This window comes from Peromyscus eremicus, chromosome 4, assembly GCF_949786415.1.
Source record: "Peromyscus eremicus chromosome 4, PerEre_H2_v1, whole genome shotgun sequence".
In the NCBI taxonomy this organism is placed as follows: domain Eukaryota; kingdom Metazoa; phylum Chordata; class Mammalia; order Rodentia; family Cricetidae; genus Peromyscus; species Peromyscus eremicus.
In genome coordinates, this window is record NC_081419.1 from 79,414,254 (window position 1) to 79,432,583 (window position 18,330).

Below are 18,330 nucleotides of genomic sequence, written 5' to 3' on the forward strand. Positions count from 1 at the left end.
TTTTTTAAATTACTTATATTTTACTTGAGATCTGAGACTCAAGCATGAGGCTTAAGCTTGCTAGACAGATGTTCTATTTACTGCTGAGCCATAATACCCATGTCTCTTCTTTCAAAAGAAATTTTTATTTTGTTATATGTATGTACGTGTTTTGTCTATGTGTAGATTGGTGCCATGACTGTGCCTGTTACCCATGGAGGCCCAAAGAGGGCATAGGATCTCCTGGAACTGGAGTTAGAGATGGTTGGGAACCACCATGTGAGTGCTAGGAACTGAACCCAGGTCTTCTGGAAGAGCAGCCAGGGCTCTTAACTGAGCCATCTCTCCAGCCCCTCCGCTAGATACTTAAAAGATCACCCAAATGTACAACCATTGGTTAGGGAGTAGCTCTATAATAGTTCTTGCCTATCATGCACAATACCTAAGTTTGATTACCCTGTACACAAAACAACCACAGCCATCTTTTTCTTTGTTTTATAAAGTACATTTCATATGTGTGTGTGTGTGTGTGTGTGTGTGTGTGTGTGTTTAAGGTGGTTTTTTTTGTGCTGAATTTGAACAGGGAAACTTACAAGTAGTAGCAAGTGCTCTGCCACTTAACAATGTGTTCTCTCAAAATACCTATTTTTAAATGAGTTCGGTACTTCTAATTTTTTAAACTCATTATTAATTTCTAATGTGAGCATTGATAAAGCCTACATCTTTTAGCGGAGGGTCGGGGGGAGTCAAGACAGGGTTTCTCTGTATAGCACAGGACTCACTCAGTAGACCAGGCTGGCCTCCAATTTAGAGATCTATCTGCCTCTGAAGTGCTGGGATTAAAAGCTGCCTGTCCTTTTGCTGAACTGTGCAGTTGCAGCTTTCATCTCTCTTGCAGATGGGCACTAGAAACTTGCCCTGAGTTTTCCTTCTGTGTCCTCTTTGCTTTAGCAGCACAGCCAGGAAATAATAACACAATTCCTTATGGAGACTCTGTCTTTTAAAACGTTTTTTATTAGCATATATTAATTATGCATATTGGATTCCATTATGACATTTCCATATGTGTATATAATGTATTTTTATCATATTTGCCCCCTTTATCCTCTTATGTCCCCCACCTCCCCCTGATCCTCTTCTGGAACATGTAATACCCCTTCTATACTTTTTATCTTCCCCTCTCCCCCTCTAGGGGGCCCAGTGAGTTTCATTAGGGTTACTTTCAGGAGCATGGGTGTCTTACCAGTGGTCATACCACTGAAGAAAATGTCTCCTTCTGACCCAGCAACTATTAACTGCCTGTAGATGCCCAGAAGGGGCCTAGTGAGCCCATGTTTATGGACCCAGTCATTTACAAGTCTAATACAGGTAATCACAGCTGCTGTGTGTTCAAGGGTGCAGTGGCCATGTCCTACCAGGAAAGCAGCTTTCTGCACCATACCCCCTTCCACTGGTCTTTTAATCCTTTCCATTCCCTTTGCTGAGGTGTTCTGTGAGCCTTGGGGGGAAGGTGATGTAGATGTCCCAATTTAAAACTGAGCATTCAATAGTCACTTACTCTCCTCACTTTGACCAGTCATGAGTCTGCTATAAGTAACTGCTACGTACTGCAAACAGAAGCTTTTCTGACCAAACCTGGCAGTAGCACTAATATATGGGCATAAACATAGTTATATAGAAGGCAGTTTGACAGGTACATCATGGCCATTTAACAAAATAATTGTAGCTTCCTCACTGAGGCCTGTGACCTTCGTCACAGTCTTTTTAACCAGATTTACACTACCATGTCTCTTTTTTTTTCATATTCTAGGAAACTTGAGCTTTTCTTTCTTCTGTAGTGTGACAGAAGAATGCTCTTAGCTGGATGGTGCAAAACAAGAAAAACAATCCACAATTTTTTCTTGCTGTATTTTGCTGATTGCACTTTAGCATGTTTCTCTGTTCTAGAGTGTAATTTCTGCAAACTACTAATTGGATCTGAGGCTTGGCCAGATTCACCTCAGGTGTTTTTGTTTTCTTTCAAGTGTGTTTCATAGATGATATTGTAAATCTCATATGGAATTAAGCTACGAGGCACACACTGTCTGGTTGTCTTTTTCTGATTTTAAGATTAGTTGGTGTTGGGTGGTGGTTGCACATACCTTTAATCCCAGCAATTGGGAGGCAGAGGCAGGTGGATCTTTGAGTTCAAGGCCAGCTTGGTCTATAGATCAAGTTTCAGGACAACCAGGGCCACACAGAGAAACCCTGTCTCCAAAAAAAAAAAAAAAAAAGGTAGCTTGGCTACTACCTACTGGTTCATAACTGGTGATTAAAGGATTTTTGTTGTGGAATTTGAATGTGGCCATAGCTAGTAAGCAAAGGCATGTGTTGTAATCATTTTGGATAGCTTCCATTGTAGTTGGTTTTGGGGGTTGGTTTGACTGCACTAAATTGTTTATTGGGTATGAATTTCACAAGAGTCACTGTTACTGTGCTCAAGAGTACTGTACCTCCTCCCAGCTGCAGTGTGAGAACCACCAATAGAGTGGTGGAACTTGGCTACAGCTCTTGCTCCTGCAGATCGTCAGCCCACAGATAATCTCTCTGTGTTGGTTTGGTGATTACTGAGTGTCAGGGTTTCTACTAATAGCTTTATGGATGGGACCAATGAGGATAACCTCAAATAATTTACATGTGGAATCTTCATCAACCTAGTAAGAATTCAGGACACTCAAGGCCTGGCAGTGGCATCAAGCTCTCCCCTCAGCAACAGACTGAAGTCTTTTACCTTCCGTTGTTAATACAGTTGAGAATTACCTATGTGGACTACTTTACAAACATTTTACTTCATCATTGGACAGAGGAAAATAGAATTACAATGGTTGATCTTGTTGTTCCTATAGTTGTTTATGTATAGAATTATAAGCTTTAATGAAATTGTGTTTTTCTTCCTTTTTTAAAACTAATCTCTGATCTTTTAACATTTTGTTTATGGCTCCCCCCTCACTCCACCCCGTGTGTGTGTGTGTGTGTGTGTGTGTGTGTGTGTGTGTGTTGCTAGGATTAAGCTTGGTCGGAAAAATTGATTTTGAAACAGTCTTACCTGGAACTCAGACTAATCTCAGAGTCCATGGCAATCCTCTTACCTTAGTCTTCTTAGTGTTTACATTGCATATATGTAGACTAAATATTAGTGTTTTTAGTTTCTTATTTTATATATTTTATAGTATATAATGATTTAATTTGAGGGGTTAATTTTCTGTCAAGATCTTGAGTTCTAGCTGAGTTCTCATAAACTATTAGACACTTTAAATAATTCTCACAGTACAAAATTAAACATCCTTACACTTTTGTATTACTTGACAAAACACCGTGAACAGGGTAATTTGAAAAAGAAAGTTTAAGCCAGACGGTGGTGCATGCCTTTAATCCCAACACTCAGTGAAGCACAGGCAGGAGTTGCAAGTCCTCCTGACCACTGAACCACCTCTTAAGCAGTTTTTCACCCATGATTTGAGGTCATTTTAGGAGCTCTAATTTTTTCCCAGGCTTCTTTGTTTTTGCTCCCTGTTCACCCCCACGCCCCAGATAGGGTCTTCTGGATGCCTGGAACTCAGAGATCTGCTTCCCAAGTGTTTGGGATTAGAGGTGTGTCCTACTACACCAGGATGTAATTACTGTTTTATACATACCTCCAGACAAAACTTAACTGGTTATTTCAAATTTATTAATTTATTTTATGTTGGGGAGGGATTCCAGGGAGATCAGAACAGACTATCAGATCCCCAGGCATTTTGGAGCCATGTGGTCTAGGTACTAGGACTGGAACTTGGATCCTCTGAAAGAACAACTATTGATCTTAGCTGCTGAGCCATCTCTCCAACCTCCTTGGGGTTTTGCTTGCTTGCTTGCTTGCTTGCTTGTTTGTTTGTTTGTTTGTTTGTTTTTGAGACAAGTTTTTACTTTAGCAAGGCTATCCTTGAACTCATTATCATCTTTGTGCCTCCTAAATACTATTTGACATTTGCAGGTATGAGCCATCATGCCCCTCCAAAAGTTTGTTTGGTTTATATGTGCTTCCTGCCAGTCTTCAGTCTTATTTTAGTCATTGTTAGGGAAATTATAATACCTTAACTGTTTCAATGACTCCAAATTTCATAATTTAACTGGTTCTGTCCAACATGGCTATTTAAATTATTACCAGTCTTACACAGCAGGCCAGTAGCTGTTTTCTTGTATAGTAGAATAAGTTGTTAGAAATGATATTCAGTGTCAGATATTCATATTAAATTTTGGTCAGTGTTTTCTACCTGCTTCCCCTTACCTCAACACTGAGAATATCAGTATTAGTTATAGAATATTTCATTTCTATCCCATGGGATACATTTCATTTCTTTTGAGTGTCTAAAAAGTTATTTGACCTTTTTTATTTACTGGGCTTTATGCTAGTAAGCTTAGTGGCTACTACTGTCCTTTCATCTGTTACACACACACACACACACACACACACACACACACACACACACACTTTGGAGATAGGACCCAACTGTATATCCTTGGCTGGTTTGGAATTCACTCTGTAGACCAGGCTAGCCTCAAAAGCCTACAAAGATCCTCCTGCCTCTTCATCCCGAGTACTTGGATTAAAAGGCATGTGCCACATGCCTGCCTGTTACTTTTAAATATGTTAATTGAAAATTTTAAATGGTAGTTAACTTTATTTAAAAGCTTTTGAAAAACTTAAGATACATCTCAGAATATTGTCTAGTTCTTATCTTTATTTTGGTAAATGAAAAATAGTGAGAATTTGGCTTTACCTTGATAAAATTGATAACATTTATATTTGCTGGAAATTCGCCATTCTGATATAAAATGCTACTTTTATTATTTGATATTTTTCCATGCATTGCTGTATTGATCTTTTACATGACCAAATTTTAGATGTTTAGTATGTGAGTGGGGCTGGTAGTCATTTTTTTGTGAACTTTTCTTTCTTATTTCCCTACACTAGTCATAAAGCTCTTGTATAGATTAGTAAGGGATAATTTTAATTTAAATTGCAGCAGTCTTAGAATGTGTTGGAGCAAGTGTGATGGCTCATACCTGTAATCCTAGTGCTTTGGATGCTGAGGCAGGAGGTTCACTAGCATTCAAGGTCAGCCTGACTACATAATGAAACCCTGATTCAAAAAAACAAAGAAAAAAATTCTTTTTAAATAAATTCCTATCTTTCAGTGGTTAAAGCTAATTTATTTACTTTTTTGGTTTTTCCAAGACAGGGTTTCTCTGTGTAGCTTTGTGCCTCTCCTGGAATTCACTTGGTAGCCCAGGCTGGCCTCCAACTCACAGAGATCCACCTGGCTCTGCCTCCCGAGTGCTGGGATTAAAGGCGTGCGCCACCACCGCCCGGCAGTGCACGCCTTTTTTTAATCTCAGCACTCGGGAGGCAGAGGCAAGCAGATCTCTGTGAGTTTGAGGCCAGACTGGGCTACAAAGTGAGTTCTAAGACAGCCAAGGCTACACAGAGAAACCCTGTCTTGAACCCCCCCAAAAAAAGAAAAATAAAGTGATACTCAAAAAAAATCTACAAATACTGACATACTAAGTAAGTTTTATCCCCCTCCCCAACACCTCTGGACTTCCTGTCTCAACCTCCTAACAGCTGAGATCATAGGTATGTGCCATCAGACCCCACTTACCATCACCACCCCCCTTTTTCAGAAAGGATCTCAGTATGTAGCTCTGGATGTAGTGAAACTCACTATATAGACCAGTCTGGCCTTGAACTCAGAGATCCACCTGTCTCTGCCAGAATTAAAGTCCCGGTTTTAAAAGCATGTGCCACCACACCTGATACCACCCCCATTTTATAAATGAATTATTAAGAAACAATTCAGTCAAGCACCAATCTAGGAAAGTTCTGAAAGTCTTCTCTCTAGAATAAAATTGCCTGGGAGAAGTAGATTTTTTTTCTTAGAAATATATTAGCTTTGCCCGGCGGTGGTGGCGCATGCTTTTAATCCCAGCACTCAGGAGGCAGAGGCAGGCAGATCTCTGAGTTTGAGGCCAGCCTGGGCTACAGAGTGAGTTCTTGTATGCCAAGAACTGAACTCAGGTCCTCTAGAAGAACAGCAAGTGCTCTTAACTGCTAAGGGATCACTCTAGCACCGTTCTTTTAAGAAGGTGTGTGTGTGTGTGTGTGTGTGTGTATTACCTGAGACTTGATGCATGCTAGGCAGATACTAACAATAGAGTTACATCTTACTTTTTTCATGTAGTTTTCATTATGTTGTGTATAAAAACTATAAATTGTGTCTTTGAAGTATCTTACATACAAATAAAGTCCATTTTTATTGAAGAAAAGTGATCACTCACTTTTTATGCAGTCGTGGCTGTTCTTGAACTTGCTATGTAGACCAGGCTGGTCCCTCAGAAATGCTCCCATGTCTGCCTCTTCAGTGCTGGGATTAAAGACGTGTACCACCATGCCCAGCTATAACTTGTGATAAAGTATGCACTTCCCATAGTCTAGATAATGCCTTCCTCTTAAAATGATGTTCTAATACTTTGTGTTGACATTGGATCTAGAGATAGACATGTTGTTCTTGACTTAATTGGGCATGAGATTTTTTAAAACAATAATAACTTCAGTTTGTTATTTTTTTCCCCCTTCAGGCAGCTGAGTATGTCCCAGAGAAGGTGAAGAAAGCGGAAAAGAAATTAGAAGAAAATCCATATGACCTTGATGCTTGGAGCATTCTCATTCGAGAGGCACAGGTTTAGTGATATAGGATTACATTTCCTTCTCTATGGGTCCAATCACACTACTTGATTCTGCAGTAATATTTTTATAGTCCTAACATTGTAAATGCTGTTTATTGGTTTTCAATTTTAGAATCAACCTATAGACAAAGCACGGAAGACTTACGAGCGCCTTGTTGCCCAGTTCCCCAGTTCTGGCAGATTCTGGAAACTGTACATTGAAGCAGAGGTTAATATTTTACTTATTTTTTCTTATATAGCATCTGGTGGGAATTACAACTTACACTATAGTTTTAGAAAAGAAAAGAAGTTAGGAGTGTAGTATAATCAGGACAAGGAGGATTTAAATGTCTCTGCCTTTATTTGTAAAATAGGTATGAAGGAGTAATTAAAATGACTTTTTGAAATTTGGGTCGTTCACAAGCTGATGATTGTTGCATTTTGGAGTTGCAACAACATTAAAACAGTTTCAATGGTGTTGGAGTGCTTTAGCCTTTTATTTACTTGTCATGTGTCAATTTATTGCCTCCTGTGTCATTTATTTAGAACTCAATTTTCTTTTATTCCTATAACAAACTAATCCGAAAATACAGAAATGTTGGCTTAGTTTAATAGAATATTTTAAATGGTGAAATGAAACATTTTGGGGAATAATTATTTCACATTAATTTGATGAAAAATGCATGGTTTGTCAGTTTAAGCACTTCAGTGATTTAAAGTTATCTTGCCATATGATAAAGATTACATTATATAGGAATAAGCTCATATGACTCAAACTTTTTAATCATATTTTACCCCAATGATATTTTGATTTTCTTTTTCCTTTTTGTTTGTCTTGAAGTCAAGCATGTTTACTTTAAGGTCCCATTCTTGATTATGATTTAAAAAAAAAAAATCTTAAAACTAGAATTAACAGTCAAATCTACAATAAAATGTTAATGTGCCAATTGGCACTGAGTAATCAGAGAATATAAATTAAATGGGATGGAAGGGAGAGATGGAAATAGCTGGAATATCCACATTAAGCTGAAAATGATAACCATTTCTTTCTACTTATGCAGTATTTTATTTTATAATATAAATTCTCAACATAAGTACTCTGTGGCTTCAACTGTTAATGAAATTTGGTGATCTGTGGGTCTCTTTTGAACCTCTTAAAGGGCTAAACATCAGTGGTACTGAATAGACTTTGTAGCACAGTATCACCTGTGATGCATCCTCAGAACAGTCCCAACCAGCAACATATTTAAACAGAGGCTACAGTGTACTCAATTGAATCTGTGCTATAGTTTAGATTGTATTATTTTGGAGGGAAGGAAAATTACTGGACAATAACAGGAACATTGGGTGTTTGTCAGTGTGTGTGTGTGTGTGTGTGTGTGTGTGTGTGTGTGTGTGTGTGTGTGGTGTGTGTTTGGTTTGCATGTTTGTGTTTGTATGTGTGAATGAGATTGTAACTTATGTGGAGTCTGATAATTTGACCCATAACCTTATCTTTAAAGTTTCATCACCTCTCCTCTGGAATCATTCTGTTCCTCTGTATATTTAAGTCATCAAGGTAGATGGGCTTGAAACTCAAACAGACCTTTCTCGTGTATGCTGAAGACAAATCTGCTTCCTATAACTTGATAAAACAAAGAACCAGGATCACTTACACCCCTTTTACTTTCTAGTTTGACTTTACAAACACAATAGTTTATATGTAAACTCATCAGAAACAAACATGATTGAAAGATAATTATTTTTGGAAAACAAAGTAGTGCCTTCTGAGTTCTGAAAATCTTTCTCCAAAATTCAGATACTGACTTTAAGTTCAGCTGAAATTGGCAATGAGGTTCTAATTCTGTAATTATAAACACAAGAAAAGGGTTTTCTTGCTTTTTTTTTTTCTCTCCGTTTCCTCCCTAAGTATAAGATACAAACTGTATTCTAAAAAAGAATTGTACAAAAGAATAGGTGTTATTCCAGAGGCCTGAAAGTTGTTTAAATAACAAATTTGTTTCATATAACAGTTCAGAGCTGTTAGGAGTTGCCTGGTTTGTTTAGTGGTAATGTTTGCAACTACTTTACACTCACACACACACAAATATGTATATATGTATGTATAAAACACAAACATAGAAATATGTATATGTATACAACTATTGAGAAAAAAATGATACCAAATATGTGTGTTTAATTTTTTATATTTCTGGTTTAGGAATTACAATGTTAAATTAAATGCTGGTTTCAGAAATGCACACCTAAGCTGTCTTTCTCTTTTCTGGTTTACTCTGAATTTTTATTTTCACATTTATCTTTTGACCCACAAGAAGCTAAAATTTTCTTTGATCATGTCACTCGATGTGACCTTTATTTTTTTATGAAGACATATAACCTATTTACAGTACTTATAATACTATACTAACTGTTTTATAACATCGTCTGTGCACACTCAAGAAAATAAAGCTTTGTTAATACGTTGTTGTAACTCAGTATTTCATGGTGGGGTATTTACGATGTTACATTTGTTTAATTCAGCTAAACTATTGTGTAGCTAAATATATTATATGGTTTTTTTCTACTAGAAGAAACATCTTAAGTAAGGGGGGAAAATGCTTCCCTGAGGAAATTTCTTGTAAATTCTGCCTAGTCTGCTTCAATATAGAAGGAGCAAAAGAAAATAGTTTTTAAAATTATTTTCTAATTGGAAATATGAATTAAAAATGAGCCGGACGGTGGTGGCACACGCCTTTAATCCCAGCACTGGAGGCAGAGGCAGGAGGATCTTTGTGAGTTCGAGGCCAGCCTGGGCTACAGAGTGAGTTCCAGGAAAGGCACAAAGCTACACAGAGAAACCCTGTCTTGAAACCCCCCTCCCCCCCAAAAAAAGTATAACAATTATTTAGAAAAAAGTTAGCTTTTCTCCTATCAGTGACAGCATTATGTAAATTTACCTGTGTGAAATACATGCTTTAAAATGGGACCTTTAATTTGTTACTTAGATTATTGTTTTCCTGTTTTGTTTTTCTTTTTTGCTACAGTTTAAAAATATTGGAGGTAATATTCTCCTAGTGGATGGACATTGAGAATCAAATTGTGTATTTTTATAAAATTTGAAAATTAGATCAACATACTTAGCATTATATATATATTATATATATTATATATATATAGCATAATATATATAAATATATTATATTTAAGATCATTTTTTTGTCCCAAGACCTTGAAATGTATTGCTTTTCTTGAATTCCATAACTTCTGCCCCAGAAGATTTAATAAGAAAAGCAAACAATAACATAAATGTGTTATCAGGAACAGTATCTAAATTTGACTGCCTAGTTTTTATGTAAAAAAAAATTTTAGTGTATCTACAGCTTTATTAAATTCATATAATATCTTAAGTGAATTCTAGGAGTTTTTTTTAGCTTAACAAATACAACTTTTACTTGTTTAATATTTTAGGGGATTCTAGCCATTATCAACCTCAGCTCTCTCTACAGAGCTATTTTTCCCAGGGATTTAATGGGTCACTAAGTTACCATGGAATTGAGGAACATTACACCATTTTGCTATATTCCCCTAAATTTCTCTCTCTCTTTGTGGTTTCTGTAGCTTTTCACATAATTAGGTGAACACTGACAACATGTAAGGTACAATATTTTATTATTCCAAGTAATTTGTCTTGAATTGATCCACATTCATAAGACTTTGCGAACGGAAGGATGTTCTCATGGGTAGCTGAAGGAGGAAGAAGTTATGCTGCTGGTAACAGCAGTGATGCACCTTGCTGTTTGTGAAAACTGCGATTTAATAAAGCATGTAGAGAGTTGATGGCTTTTCATTTAAAAATTTAAACATGAATTCTTTGCTCTATACTTGTTTTTTCTTTCCTTATAAATAGTAGGTTGTAAATTATAATTTTTTACTTTCCTCAAAATAACCTTACTTGGAAAACTGAAGTGAACTCAAGATGGAACATGAGTGACTTAAATTGAATAAACTTCTCCATTCTTGATTCTGTTTTAATGCCTTCACATAGCAGTTTAAATTACTGTATTACAATGTTTTGTACATATTGAGCAATGTAATTTTAACAGACAGATAAAATTATGTAGACTGTGGTAATTTCTATATTTCAGCTTTATAGCCCTTTATTGAAAAATCTGTACTCTTCTTAGATCTACTTTTCCTGTTTGTAATAAATGTTGGTCTATGTCTGTGTGATTATTCAGATTTTATTCTAAAACTCTTCTTCTTAATCTCCTGTTTCTTAAATGCATAAATATAGAGAAAATAATAGGAACTACTTGCAACCACAACCACAGCTGCTTTGGATAATTATAGTACTGTTTTATACATGAAAGAAGTATTTTTGTACTTTTTATATTTTCATACTATTACAAATAGTAAATTATTTTTAAATTTTATTGAAGTACTTTCTCCCCCCCATTTGTGTAGCACTGACACTTAAGTATTGTTACTATTAGTAGTAGTCTATAGTTTTTTCTCTCTTGTGATCCAAGGCATTTCATATTATTCGCAAAAGACAGCTGTTTCTAAAGTTTCTTTAAGTAAAACCTATAGTTTATATCTTCTAGGAAATTTATTCTTTTCTTTTGACATTTGGTCAATCTTTTTGGCTTTGTTTTTAGGTAAAGTACTCTAACTAAAGTTCTTTAAATTTCTCAACTTTAATTTCATATTCATTTATTTGTGTGTATGCATGCTCACACTTGTGCTGTCTCTTGCCTGTGGAGGTCATTGGACAGTTCCTCTCTTTGTACCATGTAGGAACCAGGAATCAGGCTCAGATTGTCAAACTTGGTGGCAAGGCAAGCAAGTTTACCCCTTGAGCCATCTCATCAGTCCTAGATTTCTCAACTGTAAAGCAAAATTATAGTGCTGGGTGGTGGCTCATAACTGTAATCATAGTTGAGAGGCTGAAGAAGATTTGTTCTCACATACTCCAGGCCAGCCTGTGCTACTTACTAGTGATTTCCACCTCAGTCTGGGCTACAGTGAGAGAGACCTGTGCCAAAAACTCAAAAAGGAATCTGAAAATGTATGAAAGGACTAAAAAGATGTATGATGTATGTACATTCTAAAATCAATTGGGAGAATTTGATCATGCAGTTTGAAGTTTTCCCGAAGATAGTGTTTTAGCCACCTTTATGGAATAAAAGTACTTATTTTTTTTAGCTTGTTACAACTATAGACATTAAGGTCATAGAGGATAGGGCTTTGAGATGGCTCAGTAGTTCATACCAAATACTGCTCTAATAGAGGAGTTGGTTGTCCGCACATCAGGAGGCTCACAACTGCTGTAACACCAGTCCCAGAGGATCAAAGGAGCTCTTGTGGACTACAGCAGCAACTGCACTCAGGGGCACATATCCCCAAACAGACACGCATACATACAATAAAAATAAAATTAATCTTTAATATTTTTAAAAATATTTAGATGTATGTGTTATGAATGTTTTGCCTGGTGTCCACAGAGGTCAGAAGAAATGATCATACTCCCTGGAGATGGAACTAGAGGTGTTTGTGAGCTGCCCTGTGGGTCCTGGGAACCAAAGTGTGTGGCTTTATTTATTTATTTATTGACCTTGAGAGGGTAATTTTGGCATATGAGTTTCTCCCATCCCAAGAGGTGAAAATATACTCCAATATGTTATCCATGAGTAAACAAAAATGTTCAAATGCTTCACAATACTCTACTCAAATTCCATAGTTGGGAATAGAAATATTTTCAGCACAGAAAAGACTTCAGGGTCCTTGACACTGAACACTTGGCAGTTGACTTTATTTTTTAGAAAAAGGCCCATGGAATTCCCCACCTCTTCCCTATTTTTCCCCCTTGAAGACATATCTCAGACTCTTGGATGCTGGAATTACAGGCATGTACCACCATGTTTTGAATGTATCTTTGTGTGTGTGTGTGTGTGGCCCTCTGCAAAGCGAATGTATCTTTTTAAAAGCTAAACTTTGGGCTAGTAGGATACAGGCACTCACACACAAGCTTGACAACTTGAGTTCAATCCCAGGTCCTCACGTGGAAAAAAGAAAACCAACTCCAAGCTCCACAATGACTTCCACACTAAGAAAAGTAAATATTAATTTTTTTAATTCTACTTTGTGGTTTTTTTGGTGGGTAGGTTTTGTTTTGTTGCTTATTTTGTTTGTTTACATTTTTTTGAGACAGGATGTGATTTAATTCAGGCTGGCTTCATGCTTAGCTTTGTAGCAAAGAATGACCTTAAATTCTTCATTCATTTCCCTAGTTCTACTCCCAACAGCTGGAATTACAGGAATATTCTACCACACTGAGGTGGATTAGTTTGTTTTTTAATTATTGTGTGAATGCCACAGCAGCAGCGGTCAAAAACTTGAGAGTTGATTCTCTTCCTTCACTGTGGGTTTCAGGGATTAAACTCAGGTTGCCATGTTTGTGTGCCAAGCAATTTTACACTAGTGTCTCACTGGCCCTGGTCTATTTTAGACAGTATCACTGCCACCCCAGCTGGTCTTAAACTCAGAACAGCCCTGCTTCAGCTTCTCAAGTGCTGGCATAGTTCCCTCTACCCAGATAAGCTACATTCTCAGTGAATGTGGAAAACAATGCATTAGCTTATTACTGAACTGTTTTTCTCTTAGAAAATTCCTAGCAGGAAAGAAGTTGGTTAATATAATAGATTGAAGTCTATGCATGCTCCCCCATCTGAACAACAATAGTGAATATTTGCCTTGACTACACCTTGTTTAAAAAAAAAAAAAAAACAACCCGCTTTTCTTAGGCCCAGAGAAGCTTAATGGGGGTAGGTTTCCATTTTGTATGCCTGTGACTTCCAAAGGAAATTTTCCTGTTTGGAGTGTTAATCAATAATAGTTCTTAAAACATCCATGTCAAACACAAAAGTTGAAATGTGTTTTTGAAATAATGTGTTATGGGGGTTGAGGATTTAGCTCAGTGGTAGAGCACTTGCCTAGCAAACGCAAGGCCCTGGGTTCGGTCCTCAGCTGTGTGGGGGGTGGGATGTGTTATGATACTGAAAGTCAACAAAGTCCTAAAGTTGTATTTTCTTTTTTAAGTCTTCAATCTAAATATTACTCCCTAAACATGTTTGGTGGTAGACATTGTAGTTAGAAAATTGCACCTTTTGTGTATAATATATGACATTGTTTTTCTTTATTTTAAAATCCACATGTGGGAGATGGTCCTTTTTTATATGGTAATTTTTGCAGCCTTATAATGGATTTGAAGAAATAAACAGTGCTGACCAGTCAGTGATCCACCCAACACCTTAAATGCTGGACCATTGGCATATTTAAAGCAAAGGATATTGTTTTAACTGTGAACTATAGAGTGAGAAGATAAATTAGGTTTCTTACACATGAGTACATCAAATTGTTACCCTTTGGAACACATGAGTCTGAGTTGTGTACCCCAGTATTGTGATTTGATGTTCTAACAATGAATACATGGTAAAGTATTTCTACCTGCCACTTTGGGAAATTGAAGCCTTAGAGGGCAGTCAATTTTTATTTTTGTCTGGCTGAACATTCCCTTACCTTGTGAAAAGGTAATTTTGTTCTTTCCTACTTAGGAGGGGCTCTGAGGTGTCTTATTAGGTGTTTGGTAACATTGTACCTGTTGATCTGATGTACAATCAGGGATAGGAATATGTGACTTCTTTGTTAACCATCAGCACCTTCTTTTGAGACAGGGCCTTACTGTATAGTCTAGGTAAGCCTTAAACTCTTATCTACTTACCTCCACAGTTAGGAGCTATTGTCCTTTTGCTTTTGCTTTTTTGAGATAGGGTTTCTCTGTGTAACCCTGGCTGTCTGGAAACTTGCTCTATAGAGTAGGCTGACCTTGAACTCACTGAGATCGCCGGCCTTTGCCTCCTGAGTGCTGGGATTAAAGGCATGCACCACCATCACCTGGATCCTGTGGCAGTTTTTTACTTAGTAAATTTATTGTTGGTTTTTAAAAATTGAAAAGTTATGTGTGTGTGTATATATATATTTGGTTTTTTTCGAGACAGGGTTTCTCTGTGAAGCTTTGCGCCTTTCCTGGAACTCACTTGGTAGCCCAGGCTGGCCTCGAACTCACAGAAATTCACCTGGCTCTGCCTCCCGAGTGCTGGGATTAAAGGCGTGCGCCACCACCGCCCGGCTATGTCTATATTTTTGTGTGTCATTTTGCACATATGAGTGCAGTGACTGACCGAAGCCAGAAAGATAATATTAGGTCCCCTGGAACTGGAGTTACAAGCAGTTATGGGGCAGAGAAAGGAACTCTGCAACAGAGCACTAAGTGTTCTTAACCACTGAGCCCTTGTTCCATAACCTTTTAAAAATCTTGGCCAGGAATAGTGCTGTCTATCAGAATTCCAGCACTTAGGATGAAGAAAACAGGAAAACAAGTGGAAGGCCAAACACTGCCCTGCATTATATGGGATCCTTCTACCCCCATCCCCCAGAATAACCAAGGAGATGGCTCAGCCACCTGAAGATCTGAGGGTCAGTATTCAGGATCCATGTGGTGGAATAAGAAAACAGATGCCCCAAGTTGTCCTCTGACTTGGACATGCGTGCTTACCCTCCCCAATAAATTAAAACCCATCGATTTCAAAAGGCCAGCTTAATGTCAGTGTCAAATTCTTAAGAATCTGACAAGCTTTAAGGACATGTCGTGTTTTATTAAGAGAATCCCTTAAACTGGAGAAAATTAGTGGCAGCATTTTCCAGTAGCTAAGCTATGCAGTGTTTTAAGTTTCTTATATACCATTCCTTCAACTGCTTTGTCAACCAGTATCATTGTTATCCGTTTTGGTTTTGCATTGCAGTTAAGAAAATTTGGGGAGACTAGAGATGTCTCAGCAGTTAAAAACACTGGTTGTTTTTCTAGAGGATGGGTTCAATTCCCAGTTCCCACATGACAGTTCACAATTGTAAGTGCAGTTCTAGTAGGTCTGGCCTGCAAAGGCTCCAGACATACAGGTGCTGCACAGACATAATGCCTGCGAAGTGCCCATACATACGAAATAAAAGTATTTGGATATTGTGATTCTCATAGTTGGAACCTGGTAGGTGACCAAAATGCTTAAAAAACATTAGTACTTAGAGCTGACAGTCCAGATTATATAATGATCACAAAGTTTAATCTACTCTTGTGGCATAAAATAATTATTAAATTATTATTTTACTTTAGAAAAATGGGCACTATTTTCTCCAGTGTTTAAAATTGTGAGCTTCATGCCTCAAAAATGGAAGCTGTTTTTATAGTCTATTTTAAACTTACTTTGAAATTATTTAATCTTAAATTAGATGAACATACCAAACACTCTGAACATAGTCTTTGCTTTAATGGGCCAGTTTTTGTTTGATATTTTTTCTTTCGTGGTTTTTGTTTTTCTTTTTCTTTTTCGAGACAGGGTTTCTCTGTGTAGCCCTGGCTGTCCTGGAACTTGCTCTGTAGACTAGGCTGGCCTCAAACTCACAAAGATCAGCCTTCCTCCACCTCCTGAGTGCTCAGGTTAAAGGTGTGCACCACCGCCCAGCATTTGCTGTGAAAATACTTGTTAAGGAATGATGATAAGAAAAAGGAATCTATTCAGTGCCCTTGCAGTTTGTTTTTGAGTATTTTCAGTCCTTGGATACAAGTGCAGAATCTGCACATTTAGAGGACCCTGTAATGTCAGAGGCTAAGGCAGAAGGATACTGCCAGGTCTACAGAGTGAATAACAAGGCCAGTCTGGGCTATTTAGTGAGACTTTGTCTCATAAAGAATGAAGTAAACTGGGATTGTAGTTCAGTGATAGTGTCCTCTAGCCTTGGGTTCAATTCCAAATACTCAAAATGAAGTGTGTAAACAAGCATAGTGGCCTTAGTTCTCGCACACAGGAGGCAGAAGCAGGTGCAGTCCTGTGATTTTTGAGGCCATTCAGGGCTATGTAGAGAGACCTTGTTTCAAACATGAAAATTATGTGTGTAACATTTAATAAGTATTATTACTTATTATTCATCCTTTGATGCACAGGTATATAATTTATTGAGATACTTGATTTAAGCAAAGCTGGGGATTTAAATTTAATAATTCTAATTCCTTAATGTTCATTGTCTGCTCTCAGTTTTCTTGCCAGAATTTTTTATTAACTGTTCATTTAAGTCTCGGAATTTTGGGGTACACTTAAAAACTAGATTACTCAAACACATAACACTAAGGGCGTGGGCCATTATGCTAGTTTACACATTTCAGAGTATAGTAATTAACATGCAGGCTCAAATTATACTTTATATTAGAATGTTTTATTGTTATTGCCTTAGCTGTATAGCCTAAGCCTCCCAAATGCTAGGATTACAGATATGAGGATACAGATATACATATACTTGCTTTATATGTCTTATCTCAAGAATTCTTAGTACTGTTCTACTTACTCCACCCCCCACCTCTGACATCTTCATTGTAAATATTGATTTGAGGGAAGAGGTAAGCACTCTTCTAGTCCCAAGTGTACTTTTTTTGAAATGAAGATTTTTCTCTAAGCATACTTCTCTCATACACTCCCTATTTGTTTGTTTGTTTTTTGAGACAGGATTTCTTTGTGTCGCCCTAGCTATCCTGGCACTCTGTAGACCAGGCTGGCCTCAAATGCAGAGATTCTCCTGCCTCTACCTCCCAAGTGCTAGGATTAAAGGCCTCACATACTTATTTCTAACAAGAAAGTATTATTTAAACCCTCCAAGTGATAATAATGGCTACTTCTGAGATTACATTGTTTCCATTTTTTCTTTAGACATTTACTTCTGTAGGATTCTAAAAGGCCATTACGATATTTTACATTTTAAGTTGTTTACCTGTAAAACAACTTTCAGTTCTGTTTTCTAAATTTGAAGAACTGTATAATTTTACTTTTAATATATTTAATGATGTTTATTCCAAAACTATTTTTTGGGGTAGAAAATTATGAGCTGGACAGTGGTGGCATATGCTTTTAATCCCAGCACTGTGGAGGCTGAGAAAAGGATTTCTGTGAGTTGGAGGCTAGCCTGGTCTACAAAGCAAGTTCCAGGACAGATGTTACATAGAAAGACCCATGTCTTGAAAAACAACAACAAAAAAAAAAAAATTAGAGAATATATATAGTAGTTTGTAACTTTAAAGACTGTGTAGCTAGGCAAGGCTGAGGTGGTGGTGCACACACCTTTAATCCCAGCACTGGAAGACAGGCTCTCTTGAATCCAGGCCAGCCTGATCATCGTGAGTTTTAGGATATCCAGAACTAGGTAGTGAGACAGCATAGAATTGTGTTTTACAAACTCAAGTCTATGTTTTTGTTTGTGGTTTTATTTTTGGTTGGTTTGCATGAAATCCTAGTCCTTAAAAGAACCCTAATAAGGTGGGGGTTTTAGTAGAATGAAACAGGCACTTTCTGATACGTTTGTGTTAATTGTAGTCAGATAAAATTGTCTCTAGTCTTTAAAATATTTTCCAGTAGCACAGTTTACTGTTGGATCCAAAGATTGTTAGAAAGGGCATTTATCTGGGAAGTGGAGGCACACACCTTTAATTCTAGTACTCTAGGCAGAGGCAGGCGGATCTGTGTGAGTGCA

At 37.2% G+C, this 18,330-nt stretch overlaps 1 protein-coding gene across 1 annotated transcript in view; it reads left to right on the forward strand.

Annotated features, from left to right (window-relative positions):
- The window catches only part of Cstf3 (cleavage stimulation factor subunit 3), an 84,505-nt gene that overhangs the window by 10,362 nt on the left and 55,813 nt on the right, over window positions 1-18,330 (forward strand). The window contains exons 2-3 of the mRNA XM_059261036.1: window positions 6,637-6,738; window positions 6,857-6,952. Coding sequence (XP_059117019.1) covers window positions 6,637-6,738; window positions 6,857-6,952 — 198 coding nt within the window. The remainder of the gene's footprint in view (window positions 1-6,636; window positions 6,739-6,856; window positions 6,953-18,330) is intronic.